Source organism: Saccostrea echinata, unplaced genomic scaffold (genome assembly GCF_033153115.1).
Source record: "Saccostrea echinata isolate AGI-Se365-2 ecotype Australia unplaced genomic scaffold, CSIRO_AGI_Sech_v1 ptg000023l, whole genome shotgun sequence".
NCBI classification, from domain to species: Eukaryota; Metazoa; Mollusca; class Bivalvia; order Ostreida; family Ostreidae; genus Saccostrea; species Saccostrea echinata.
In genome coordinates, this window is record NW_026889772.1 from 11,922,007 (window position 1) to 11,935,816 (window position 13,810).

General features: G+C 32.6%; 1 protein-coding gene across 1 annotated transcript; it reads right to left on the reverse strand.

Moving 5' to 3' along the window:
• Positions 1-2,668: 2,668 nt before the first annotated feature.
• Positions 2,669-10,225, reverse strand: LOC133191288 (uncharacterized). Its single transcript, XM_061327040.1, has 6 exons — positions 10,204-10,225; positions 9,606-9,691; positions 7,016-7,078; positions 4,595-4,688; positions 4,281-4,424; positions 2,669-3,192 (listed from the first exon to the last, which is right to left on the reverse strand). Exons 1-6 carry the CDS (start codon positions 10,223-10,225, stop codon positions 2,669-2,671), a joined length of 933 nt encoding a protein of 310 aa, XP_061183024.1.
• Positions 10,226-13,810: the final 3,585 nt, after the last annotated feature.

Below are 13,810 nucleotides of genomic sequence, written 5' to 3' on the forward strand. Positions count from 1 at the left end.
AGATCTATGACTTCCCAAATGGCATTGACAATTGGTCTTGAAATCGCCTCTAAATCAAGGTTTCTTCCACTGGCCAACCCCAGCCAACAAGTAGCAATATCTAAAGTGAAATTAAAGATGGTGGAAAGATATCAGTATCAACAAGTTTTGCATAAGAATTATCAGCTTTTTATATTTAATTTGTTTCGGCATCTTCAGTTGGGGTTTTGGGGACTGGTCAAACTTTGAATAGCGAGATCATGTCAGAATCACCGTAAATACTATCTGTGAATCATGATATGACCTTTTTTCTGATAGTCCTATCCATTACCTTTTTTCTTAATCATAGTAAAAGCCAGGCTTTAATTGTTAAATACCACACTGCAAAGTCCGAGGTGAATATAATATACGAATTCTGAACAGGACAAAACACGGACCCCTGGAAACACCAGAGGTGGAATCAGGTGCCGAGGAGGAGTAAGCATCCCCTGTCGAACTCTCACTCGCTGTGAGCTCTCTGTATTTATCAGGGAAACGGGATACCCGGTAATAAGTAGTCAAAATTAGTGTAAAATTTCAGTCAAAATACGACCCAAGAATAGGTTGTATTTGCAAACAAGGTCATTATAACGACCATTGAATTTGTGAAATATTGACTTTAAACGGGATTGTTCAAAGCCTTGTAACATCAACTTATATGTCAGTAGCCTGACTCGGTTTAAAAAAAAAATCGAACCCAGAACGTGCTTTTGCGTACTGAATGTGTTGGGAGACATATAAACACCATATAGAGGTGATATTGGAATATTGCTACAGAAATAGGGTAAGCTGAGGATGGAAAAGCGGAAATCATCATGTTTGTAATAAAGTTGAGTTGTTATTTGGCCATTTACTTCTATAGTCAGTAAAATAATACATTTATGAAACGGATGTTGCAGACTGTGTTCTTTTTTTCGACTTCACTAGGATATAACAGAGATATACATGTTATTTATGTTTCTAAGTATATCAAGTCGACATGTTTTCTTTACTTTCATTACTTGAACCCATAGACTTCTATTGTCGGAATTTTTAGTTCATTTGTCGCTGAGTATAATGTCGAGTCAATTAACTTAACTACTTTTAAGCTCACCTAAAGTTTCAAGGTAGCTTTTCTGATCAAATTTTCCTTCGTCGTTGTAGTCGTTATTTTGTTGCCATCGTGAATTTTAATATCTTCATCTTCTCAGAACCACTGTGTCAATATCAAAAAACCTTGCCAAAAATCATCCTTTGGTGAAGGGGATTCAAGTTTGTTCAAATGAAGGGCCACGTCCTCTATCAAAGGGAGATAATGAAAAATTAATGGCATCTTTCAAAAAGCTTCTCAAGAACCACTGGGCAAGAAAAGTTGAAAATTATATGAAAGCTTCATGACATAATGCACATTCAAACATTCAATCATGACCACGGGGGTAGGGTGGGGCCACTATATGCGATTAAAGTTTTACAAAGTCTTTAAAAATCTTCCTCTCATAAACTTCTGGGCCAGAAAACTTGAAACATATGTGAAAGCTTCATTACATAGTATAAATTTAAATTTGTTTAAATCATGGCCCCGGGGGTATATAGGGTTGGGCAAAAATGGACGATCAAAGTTTTACATAAAAATACATGCAATGTACATAGGAAAAAAGTCTTGAAAAATCTTCTTCTCAAAGATCTTCTTCGCAAAGGCATGTAGTCATATTGATATTGAAGCATCCTCAGGTAGTGTAGATTCAAGTTTGTTCAAATCATGATCCCCAGGGCAACAATAGTGATAAAAGTATACAGAAAAAATATACTGATGTAGTGACTCAGTTGAGTGTACTATCGTACATCTTTTTGATCCGTTCCTGATAATCGTGTACATTTCCGAACGATATATTTCTACACAACTGTCGCCATGTTAATTTTGTGCAAAATTAATAATGAGTATGAACATGAAAAGTAGCAGGTTTGTCACTAAAATTGAATTATAAGCATTGGCTATATAAATTATTTTGTTCATAGAGAAATACATCTAAAAAAACGAATCGAACACTTTTTTTCTATGAAAGCCGAAAGTGATTCGTTTTTAAGATTAATTTTTTGATGTACAAAATAATGTAAGTTATATAGTTAATACTATATTGATAAAATCTTGTAGATATACTAGTATCTTAATGTCGAATTAAAGGCCACAATGAGTTTTCTGCTTCTCATGTAGAAGTTTTTGAATAGAAGAATATAAAAATAGGTCGGCAGAGACAGGAGCACAATTAGTGCCCATCGAAAATCGATTTTTTTTTGGCCAGCTCCGTCGGACTTAATACCCTAAAACACCGATAATATATATTTTTAGCCCATTATTAAAGAGCATTTTTACTGACTTAACTCTCGGTCGAGAAAAGTATTGTTTGGTATTGTTTCATAGCTTTTTCATTATGAAAACATTCCATTTAACACTAAGGTAATAAAAAAAAAACTACTTTCACTTTAGACAAGTCATAGGCATTTTCTTACCCTTATTACCCAAAGTCTTTTGAAACTTTCACATCTCGACTTTGACTGAGAAAAGAAAATACATTAGTCTGCTAAATATTTTTTGGTATCGAAACATACGCAAAGTTACTCGCCATTACACTTTTAAAAATTTTAATTTTAACACCACAAAGAAATCGAAATATCATTTTCCATGATGACCATGATGAGCCACCACACTTTCCAGTCGAATGCGACTTAACCAGTAATGGCCATAACTAAGATTCCTCGAGTCCTTACGTATGAGCAGGGTAAAATTTCGATCGTTGAGAAATTGGTTTGTGTCGAGTTTGTGAATCTGCCATCTCAAATCCGCACCAAAGGTGCCATTATATGCTTCTTGAATGGCATGGTTGTTGAGTAAAATATCGACTCTCCCAAGACCATTTATGGTTTTGCATGCGCTCAGTTGTAAGTTGGTGAGTGGTTCTCCATTCGTTTTGAAAGTGATGCTGACGTAACTGTTTGTCTCGGCCAGAATTAGGTAGTCATGTCTTGCGTGAGCGTGATTTACCGTGTAATTATTTTTCACCACTGGGAGTACCCTGTAATATTGCTCCTTTATACTTTGACATATAGAGGCACTAACTCCAGCACTGTGACGACATGTCCTGTGTACTGGATCAAAGTCGAACAGAACAACATTCTCATACCAAGAATTAGAGCGATCTGCAAAATAGTTAAAATTATAATGGAAAAAATTAAAGTTGCTATGACAAGAGGCTTACGGATCTTAACTGCATTTGAGTGTCTATATGGCCCCCTTCCTTATCTATAGTATTTTGTTCAAAAGAGAGTGCTTCAGACAAACCTAATAATGTATACTCCATGTATTAAGATATTTTTTATAAGAATTTGACGCATTGATTTGGGGAAGAATTTTTTGAATAAATCATTATAACGACCATAAGATTTCCGAAATGCTGACTTTTAACGACGTTGTTGAAATCTCTGTAACATCAACTTATTTTTCAGTAGCCTGTCATGTTCTTCAGTATCGAATAAGTTGGGCTACGTAAACACCATATGCAGGTGATAGTGAAATATATTACTACATGTATATAAATAGGTGACGATGAAAATGCTGGTCATCTCGTTTGTCATATAGTTTAGTTTGCCCTTATCGTCTATAGTCAGTAAAACATCAAAATACGAAACGGATATGGCAGACTCTATAGCTGTAGTTTTTTTTTTTTTTTTTTTTTCAAGTTCACTAGGATATATCGAGTCAAAATATGAATGGAAGTAACTTGATAAAACGTCGTCGATATTTCTGAATGTCTGTTGAAGGCCACAGCAAATGCATGTAGAAGTTTTTTGAAGAATTTCATCAACATTTACTATCAAAACAATTCTTTTAAAAGATAATTTATAAGATTGATTGTGCATTTTAAAAGAGAATCATTAAATTATACGTTTCATTTATTGTATTTTTAAGTCTATACATAACATAGTTGATATTCAGCGTGTTACATGTATAAACATTTTACTACATTCATTGTTTGATGTAAACTAGAATGTTGTATCTGTTTGTTTGCTGTACTAGTACTAAAGCGACTACATGAAATAACAGAGGTCAGGTTCTATTTGATTACCTTCGTTTAGTGTTTCGTAGATTTCAAACCCTTTTAAATAGATAAACATGAATTGACAGTGTGCAATGTATTTAAGTTGACAAATAATTGTCTTAAAACAAAATACTAGTAAACAAAATAGTTTTCTTTTTCATCTAACAACGTTTGTCCATACACATGTACCTCGACAAAGTCCACACGACTTTCTGCAGTATTGGGCTGTTTCACAGTCACTGCATATTGACGCTAGGGCAGCAGGATCACGACAGTCTGTCTCAGAGACATCTCCACAAGGCGTGTGTGGTGGTTCTTGAAAATGATCCACATCTAAACAAATATGTATGATAATAGAATCCAAGATTGCAACAAAACTTGAAATTCCCTATGTAAAACATACCAGATCCCATTGCTATTACATATGTAACTGGTAGATTTAGAGGAACCGATTGCATGTGCTATCTATAAAAAATCTTTTGATCGCATGTTAAATTCTATACCTGTGTTGCAAATCTCTTTAGGACAAAATTCAGTGTTATAAGACGTCACGTCTCTTTTTCCTATAACACCCTGCGCCGACAAACAAGCTGGTTTCTGTGGGGAAAAGATTGATATTGGAACGGATTATTGAAAATCGGTTATCTCTGATACCTGTATAATTAAATTATTTTTTCTGGTTCAGAATTGTATTGCTAAGATTTTATTTTTATGCCCCCGTATCGAAGATTCGGGGGTATATAGTTTTTGCCCTGTCCGTCCTTCTGTCTGTTTATCTGTTTGTCTGTTTGTCCGCAAAAACTTTAACATTGCCCATAACTTTTGATTGGCTGAAGCTATGGCTTTCAAATTGCACATGTGTATTCCTTGTGACAAGACCTTATTTTGGGTACCATCAAATTTGACCTTTTGACCTTGACCTTGGAGTTTGACCCAGTTTTGTAAAATTTTACTCTATGTTAACCTTGGCCATAACTTTTGAACAGTTGGTGCTAGGGCTTTCATACTTCATATGTTTAATCCTTGTGACAAGACTTTTCTTTGGATACCAACAACTTTGACCCTTGATCTAGGAGTTTGACCTATATTTGAAAAACTTTAACATTGCCCATGACTTTTGGAAAGTTGGTGCTAAGGCTTTCCTACTTCATATATGTAATCCTTGTGACAAGACCTTCCTTTGGATACCAACAAATCTGACCCATTGACCTTGAAATTGGAGTTTGACCTACTTTTGAAAAACTTTAATTTTGGCAATAACTTTTCAACGGTTGGAGCTTGGGCTTTAATACTTCATATATGTAATCCTTGTGACAAGAACTTCCTTTGGTATCATCGACTTTGACTCCTTGACCTTGGAGTTTGACCTACTTTTGGAAAATTTAACCTTAGACATAACTTTTGAACAGTTGATGCAAGGGCTTTCATGTTTAACATGTCTATTCCTTGTGACAAGACCTTCCTTTGGATACCAACAATTGTATTCTACTGATCTTGACCTTGGAGTATGACCTACTTTTGAAAAACTTTAACCGTGGCCATAACTTTTGAACGATTGGTGCTACGGCTTTCATATTTCACATATGTGTTTCTTGTGAGAAGGCAATTCCGTTCGCATAATTAATTTTGACCTTGACCTTGATGTTTGACTTTCTTTTGAAAAACTTTAGGCTTTTCCATATCTATTCAATGGTTGCTGCTAGGGCTTTCATATTTCACAAGTATATTCCCCGAGACAAGATCTTGTTTTGGGTACCAACATACTTGATTTGCATTTGAGAAAGTTTAACCTTTGCTATAAGTTGCCATACGGGGGCATCAGTGTTTCACAAACACATCTTGTTCTTTTGAGCAACACTAGCAGTTACTTTAAAATTTTTTTACAATTTTATTTTATTGACCGTATCGGTATATTAATTTGATCTATTCAATGCCACCAAAACATATACCCCCAAAACTTCGAAAAATTCATTTTCAAGTCTTATCATGGAGACTCATAAATTAAATGATATATCTCCTATAAATCACCCATCTAAAAGGATAGAATAGCTACTAAAAGCAAAACATAGAAGATTTATTTAGCTACTAAAGGCAATAACAACGAAAGGCAGTCTCAGAAGACTTAGAGTAAAGTAACAGAATGATTACACAGCTAATAAAAGCAATAGCAACAAAAGACAGCTTAGAAGGGGGAAACAGAGGGATGACAACCAAATGCATGCAATATTAAATAGGCAACCTTATAAGCAAACAGAAGGAACGCTTAAAACAAGACAGAAACAGAAGATTATTGATATAACACAAGACAGCAAGGCAGACACAGAAGAAATAACTTAACACAAGACAGAAACTGAAGAAATGACTATTTAATGCAATGACAAGAAAAGGATTTCCTACTTATTTATTCAATTTAGCTCAAATATGGTTGGTGTACATATTTGTTGAATAACAATTTTGTCAATGAAATTTGGAAAAAAAATATGTTATTGCATTTTTGAAATGAAGAAATTTCTACTCCCTTTGAGGTTTATGAAAATGCTCTAAAGGTTCTTCTAAAGCTTCTCATAATTATCGTTAATTAGAACCAAAGTAAATCAACAGGTGCTGTGGTATTCAGACTTCAGAAGAGCAAAGGTTGTAAGAAAATTCTCTTGGATCTAAAAGCCCCCATGATAAAAGAGGTTCGGAAAGAAGAATGATAATTGACATTGTTAGTCCGTCCCTATGGAGAGCTCATTTATTAATAATTTTTCATGCAATGTTTCAAATAGGAAAGAAGGACTTGTGTAAAAAAAAATTGAGAGAGAGAGAGAGAGAGAAATCAAATGCATCTATATCTGTGGATTAGCATGAATAATTCTAATTTCCAACAACAAAAATTTCAAAACCTTTTGAAATATTTTGAGTAAAATTCATGGGTATACCTCAGCACAACCAAACTTCTTCGCCTTCGTTCCCGTTGAAAGAGTTGTTGTATTCACGTAGCACTGAAGAAAATAATTTTTTTTTATTGCACAAGCATTCCAAAATATCTTTGATCCTATCTTCGTCACTGTAACGCTAGCGGTTCTGCTAGAAATTGTTTTCATAGTACAAATAATTCACTCAACTCCTTTTATAAATGCACCATTCGCAAAGAAGACGTAAGATTATAAACATTAACAATTAAATTTATTAAGTGCATTATCAACAAACAATTTATTTAAACGACGACATTCACACCACATTCATACCAAACTACTAATAATAAATAAGTTTAATAAAAATAAATAATTAAACCATAAAACAGACTGAAAAACCACCCCAAAAACCTAACGTCTATTTCCTATGCGTATAAAATATGTGACAAGCCGTAGTTATTTTTAATCTTGACTTGTAAAACTTAACACCAAGCTTTACTGTATTTAGCAGGTTAGCTTGTTAAACTCCTAAAATACTTTATTAAATAAGGACACAAGCCGTGGTTATTTATAACTTTGACTTGTTAAACCTAACAACAAGCATTACTGTGTTTAACAGGTTAGCTTGTAAACACTAAGGGCAAAGAAAGATAACTCTAATAATCATAAGTGAGTTTATCGAGAAGCAACGTTTAAAAATTCCCAAGTACTCTAATAAAATAATTTCTATTAAAAATAATTGAAGAAAAATTTACGTATCTAGAATAATTAAATTACTGTCTGAAAATAAAATAAATAATTGACTTTCGTTGAACTAATCAACTTTAGTCATCATAAAAGAGAAAGATAGCAAACGTATAACTTTAGTTACATAGTTTGCATTAAAATAAAAATGAAATAAAATAGAGTAAAAAATGTAAAATAAAATAATCCTAGATAAATTAATTACTGAAGAAGACTACTCAGTCATAGACTGTTGAGTCTTTAAAACAACCGATAGCGGACAATAGTATTTCACTATTTAATGTCCTAGTCGGTTAAATTCTATTCTAACTAAATAAATCAAAAATAAAATAAATTCCTAAATAAAAATAAAAGATAGACAAAATAAAAAATTAAAATAAAATCCTAAACAAAATCTGAGAGTTCCGTAAAACTGACCTACCAAATCAAAATAAGCAGAAGAGTGACTAAAAATTCTCAGCGTCTAACTTTTATATGACTCTATGACAGAAAATAACGGAAAATGCTGGAAAATGACAGAGATATTAACAGAATTATTAAATTATGAAATTTCATTGGATTATCAATTAATGATCAATTATATCGAACAATCTGATTGGTCAATAGTAAAACGTCACGATCTTTCACGTGAACAAGTGTCACCAAATGTTCTATACAAGTATGAAATAATTAATTCTTACATATTTATCAATTAAATTAAAAATATATTTCACAATAAATAATTAAAACAAAACAAACTGAACTTAAAACAATATTCAGTTAATCTCGAAATACAGTCATTCATAAGATACCGCCATTCAAACTCGATATATTTATCGGTTATATTACAAATGCAAGGATAAATTTATCAATTACTTTAACAAGTTTCTAAACCGGAAGTACATCGTAATGAAGCGCGAAACTGTCAAACAATGTGACAACAGAAGTTTAGACTATTTCACAGGTATCATATCAACTAAGTAACACTAAACCAACAACAGTCACATACTGTTTCACACAGTTATAGTCTTAGGATGTATACTTAAGTGCTGATTTACAAATGACATACTTTATTAATCTGTTACCAAACTCTAACTCAGTTCGAATTATCTCAGTCATGTTTATATTATCAAAATATACCAATCTACCCTTGTTTCACAAGCATATACATTTACAATTAAGTGACTTAGGTACAACTCCACGAATAGCACATTCATACAAAACAAAGTAAAACTGTGAATAAACAAACTTCATCAACCCGCTCCAAATCACCACAATGCATGATAACATATTACAGACATTGACCCTATTTGATAGAAAAATCAACCCGCTCCAAGCTCACACATATATAGTAAAATATTACAGTCATTGACTCAGAATGATTAAACACTGTTGTGGATAAAATAAAAAGTTACACCATGTAACCTAACATTACTATTATTACATCATTTAAAAAAGGGGGGGGGGTCACATGCACTACAGTCACATATGAGTAATTTATGTTACACATATGAGTAATTTATGTTACACATATGAGTAATTTATGTTACAGATTTCGTTTAGTGGCCAATCATAATCTTTGATTGAAAGTGAAAAGGAATAAATAAAATAGTCTTAACTGTTCTTACAGTTCTTAAAACAGATTTCAGAATTTATTTAGTTATTAGTACTTGCTTCCTTTAAGTGGTGACTATGTTAAGATTTCAGTATCTATGAAGTTATTGGTACTTGCTTCCTTTGAGTGGTGAGTACTTTAAGATTTCTGTATCTATGTAGTTATTAGTACTTGCTTCCTTTAAGTGACGACTATGTTAAGATTTCTGTATCTATGTAGTTATTAGCTTCCTTTAAGTGGTAAAGAGTATACATGTATTAATATTTTTACATATACCTCATGTGCACATTCCACAAGGGTGATACATTGGTCAATGTTTGATGATGTAACACCAGAACAAGACAGACAATGAAGAATCGGAGCTGAATATAAAATATATTTCGATAATTGGCATGAATATGCATGAAGCTAAAGTGTATTCTTTCAACTTTCAATTAAAGTTCGCAAATTTTCATTTGTTTTCAGCGGGCTTAAATATCTGCCATTATACAAGAAGTAATTAAAATATATTTCCTACAATTATTAGAACGGTTTGTAAAAAAAATACTTACATGTGTTTTGTCCACAGGCAGTAGACCAAAGAAAGCAAAGGAAAAACAAGTAACTCAAGTCTGGAGGGAAAAACAATTAATGTGGTAGTCAGAAATTCAAGAGAAGAAACAAAACATTACTTTTACTTTGGACCTAATTTATATCATATATGTCACATATTGATACATGTATGTCACAAAATAAACTTAATGTTTTGAAAAAAAGGAAGCAAATGAATGCAAACATTATAATTGCCTCTGCATTATTTTTTTTCTGCTTGACTCTTAATTGATTAAAATTTTTCCAAATTTCATTATTAAAAGCAGTATAACATTTTGCTCACATTTCATAGCCAATCTGTTCATAATCCCATACAAGTGTTCTAGAATCAAGCATACATATTACATGACGTTACCGGTCATAGATAATTATTTATATTATGATATGGTCCTGACCTGCTCTTTCACCTGAACCTGAAGAAATTACGAAGTTTTTTTCTTTCTTCGCGCGATCGATTGCAAGGACTATCTATTTTAGTTTATATCCTATTTTTTTTCCAGAAATGATTATCATTTATTATTACTGGATCATTGGGTTTTTTTTTTAAATATGACAAAGCAAAGCATGACTATATTCAGATCATATCTCCCATCAGCTGGTAAAAGAACGGTCTATTTCACGAGTTTCCTAGTGGTCACCATAACCCAATTTTAATCTTAAGTATGGATTTAAGGTAAAATTGGGTATCAATGAATGAACAATAAATAGCCTTTTAAACAAAAATAGTCTGAACATGGATTAATGAAATATGTGGAGATAACGAACAGTATTCGAGCTCAAAAGTCCATTAAACATTACAAAATTAGAGCAGAGCAAACACGGACCTCTAAAACTTCAGAGGTGGGATCAGGTGTCATGAAGGAGTGAGCATCCCCTGCCGACAGGTCACACCCCCCGTGTGCTCCTTGTCATGATCGGGGAATAACGGAAAAATCCGTCGTCAATTCAGTGTGTAAATAATAGTATGAAAAATGTCAGTCAGCATTTGACTTAATGATAGATTGTATTTGCTGACAAGGTCATTGAATCGACCATAGAACTTACGAAATGATGACTTTATGATTAATTAAAATATTCATGAACCTTTGTTAACCAAATTGAATGTTAAGTTGATATTGCTACAGAACATGTTTATCTTTGAACAAAGGCCCAGAACAATGTTGCTGTAATTATCCTTCTTCAGATTTTCATGTATTAATGCAGGGTGGACTTTGGTATAAAGGTATTGTTTTCTTAATTATAATTTTATCAATTGCAGAATAACCCATATGGGAAAATCAACATAATATATGAAACATCTACTCACTATGAATCGCCAAAAATATCACAGGCACAAATAATGAAACGTGATGATTCAAAAATAGACATGACCAGATGTATGATAAAGCAATATACACAATTACGTCCTTCGAAGAGAATAAGGTCATTTTGTCAGAATACTGAGATATTAAATCAAGTACTATAGAGATGCTTAATAATTATACTTTAAGGACGCTGCGTCACAATTAAGATAAATATCTTTAGTTTTATGAAACGATGACCACTGAGAAAGGTCGCTCTACTATAAAATGATACTAAAATAAATACAGTAGCATTTAACAAAAACTTTTTTCTCTGAAAATTTAGGTTATAAGTGCTGTATTACAAACGAAGAATCAAATGGATCAGATCATTTTAAAGACGAAGGACATGGATTATTTTACATCCCTCAGCATACAAGATATCTCTCGAAGAAATGAATATTATTTTGTCAGTGTTTTTGTGGACCAAATATTCCAACAATCTGTTGGAATTCCCATAGACACAAATTGTGTTTCTCTATTAGTAAAAATGTTTTATATTCTTATGCAGCAGAATTTGATTTCAGAATTTCTACATATGAAAGTTAAATATAGTTTTGGCCTTCAATTCGATAATTTGGAGATATCGACATTTTATCTAATAACAATATTCATTTACATTTATATGAACGTAGATTCTATATACACTTAGTGATCTCGAAATAAGATTCTGTCACATCCATTTTGTATTTGGATGTTTTACTATTACAAATTAACAAATATGGAGATAACGAACAGTAATCAAGCTCAAAAGTCCATAAAATATATACAAACAAGGAGCAGAGCAAACACGGACCTCTAAATCATCAGGGGTGGGATCAAGTGCCATGGACGAGTAAGAATCCCCTGCTGACTGGTCACGTGCTCCTAGTCATGATCGAGAAAACGGTAAAATCCGCAGACAATTCAATGTGCAATCATAGCCTAACAATTAGTATGAAAAATATCAGTCAACTTTCGACTTAATGATAGATTGTATTTGCTGACAAGGTCATTGTATCGACCATAGAACTTGCAAAATGATAACTTTAAACGAAACTTTTGATATTCTTGTTTCATCAACTGTTTGTCAAAAGCTTGCCCCCATTAAGAAATTGTTCGTTCGTAGAGCATGCTCTTGCATATCAAATCAATTGAAAGACATAAATACCATCTGCAGGTGATATGGGTATATTGCTACTTAAGTTAGAGAAGTTGACCATAAAAAAAGTTGAAGTCGTCAAGTTAATCATTAAGTGGTGTTGTTAGGTTACCATTAACACCTTTTTCTAATAAAATATTCGAATATGAAACAGATGTGTCAGACTCTGTGCTATCTTTTATTTCAAGTTCACAGGGAAATATCGAGTCGACATATGATTGGAAGAAACTATTATTAATTGATAAAACGTCGTCTTGATATCTAAATGTCGAGTTGAAGGCCACAGCAAGTGTTTTCTACTTGTCATTTACAAGTTTTTGAATAAATTCTGCTTCATATGAATACAAAAATAGGTCTGCTAATTACGGGGCACAATAGGTACCCAAGGGAATTCTGACAGATTGTTGGAAGACTTGATCTCCAAAAACTACATATTGTCAAGAAACTCAAGCATCTTTTTAATATCAGAATTTTCTTTAACAATTTTTTTTATAAATGATCAATGACAAGGTAAATTAATTTAAGACTCCCATTTTTATTTAAAAAGCAGCTTTCTATGATGTCAAGAAGCCTGGATTTTAATTTATTGTTGGGAATAGTTGTATAAGAGTTGAAGAGTCATACATTTTGATGTTATTGATTTTGTTAAAATTTTGTGAATTCAAATTTTCTAAAAGTTCCTTGGAGTTTTTAAGTTTCCACATCTGATTTACACGACTTCTCAAATATATTGTTGTACAGTACTATTTGACAAATTGAATGAACTTCAGCTTTTCCATTGTAAACTTCCCATATTTATGCACCAATATTCAATTATCATCCGCATTAAGGTATATGATGTCTGCGTCTTCTTCGGTATTCAAGAGGATGATCTTTGTACGATCAACATTCAAACCAAGGCATGCTACTGACTAATAAGTTAATGTTAAAAGGGTTTCAACAGTATCGTTTATTGTCAGCATTTTGAAAATTCTATGTAATCTTTATAATGACATTGTTTGCAAATACAGTCTACTTTGGGTCGAAATTTTAATATGACTCATACTAATTATTATGCCATGAATTTCATACTTATTTTGTCAGCGGATTACCCCGTTTACTTTATCATTTCAAAGGGCTCACGGAAGAAGGGATGCTTACTCCTCCTAGACATCTGATCCCACCTCTGGTGTTTCCATGAGCTCCTGTTACTGCCCTCCTATCGATATATTGTTTATAAGATTAAAGAGACTAATCACTGTTCGTTATTAGCACCTTTTTACATTTCTGAACTACTTAATGTACAATAACTATTACTCTTCACCCAAGGCCAACAGTAAACAGCCATTCAACTTATCAGGTATGCTTTTCATAAAAGAAAAATTAATACCAAGGGGAAAAACTTTCATAGAGTTTTTATATAATTTTAT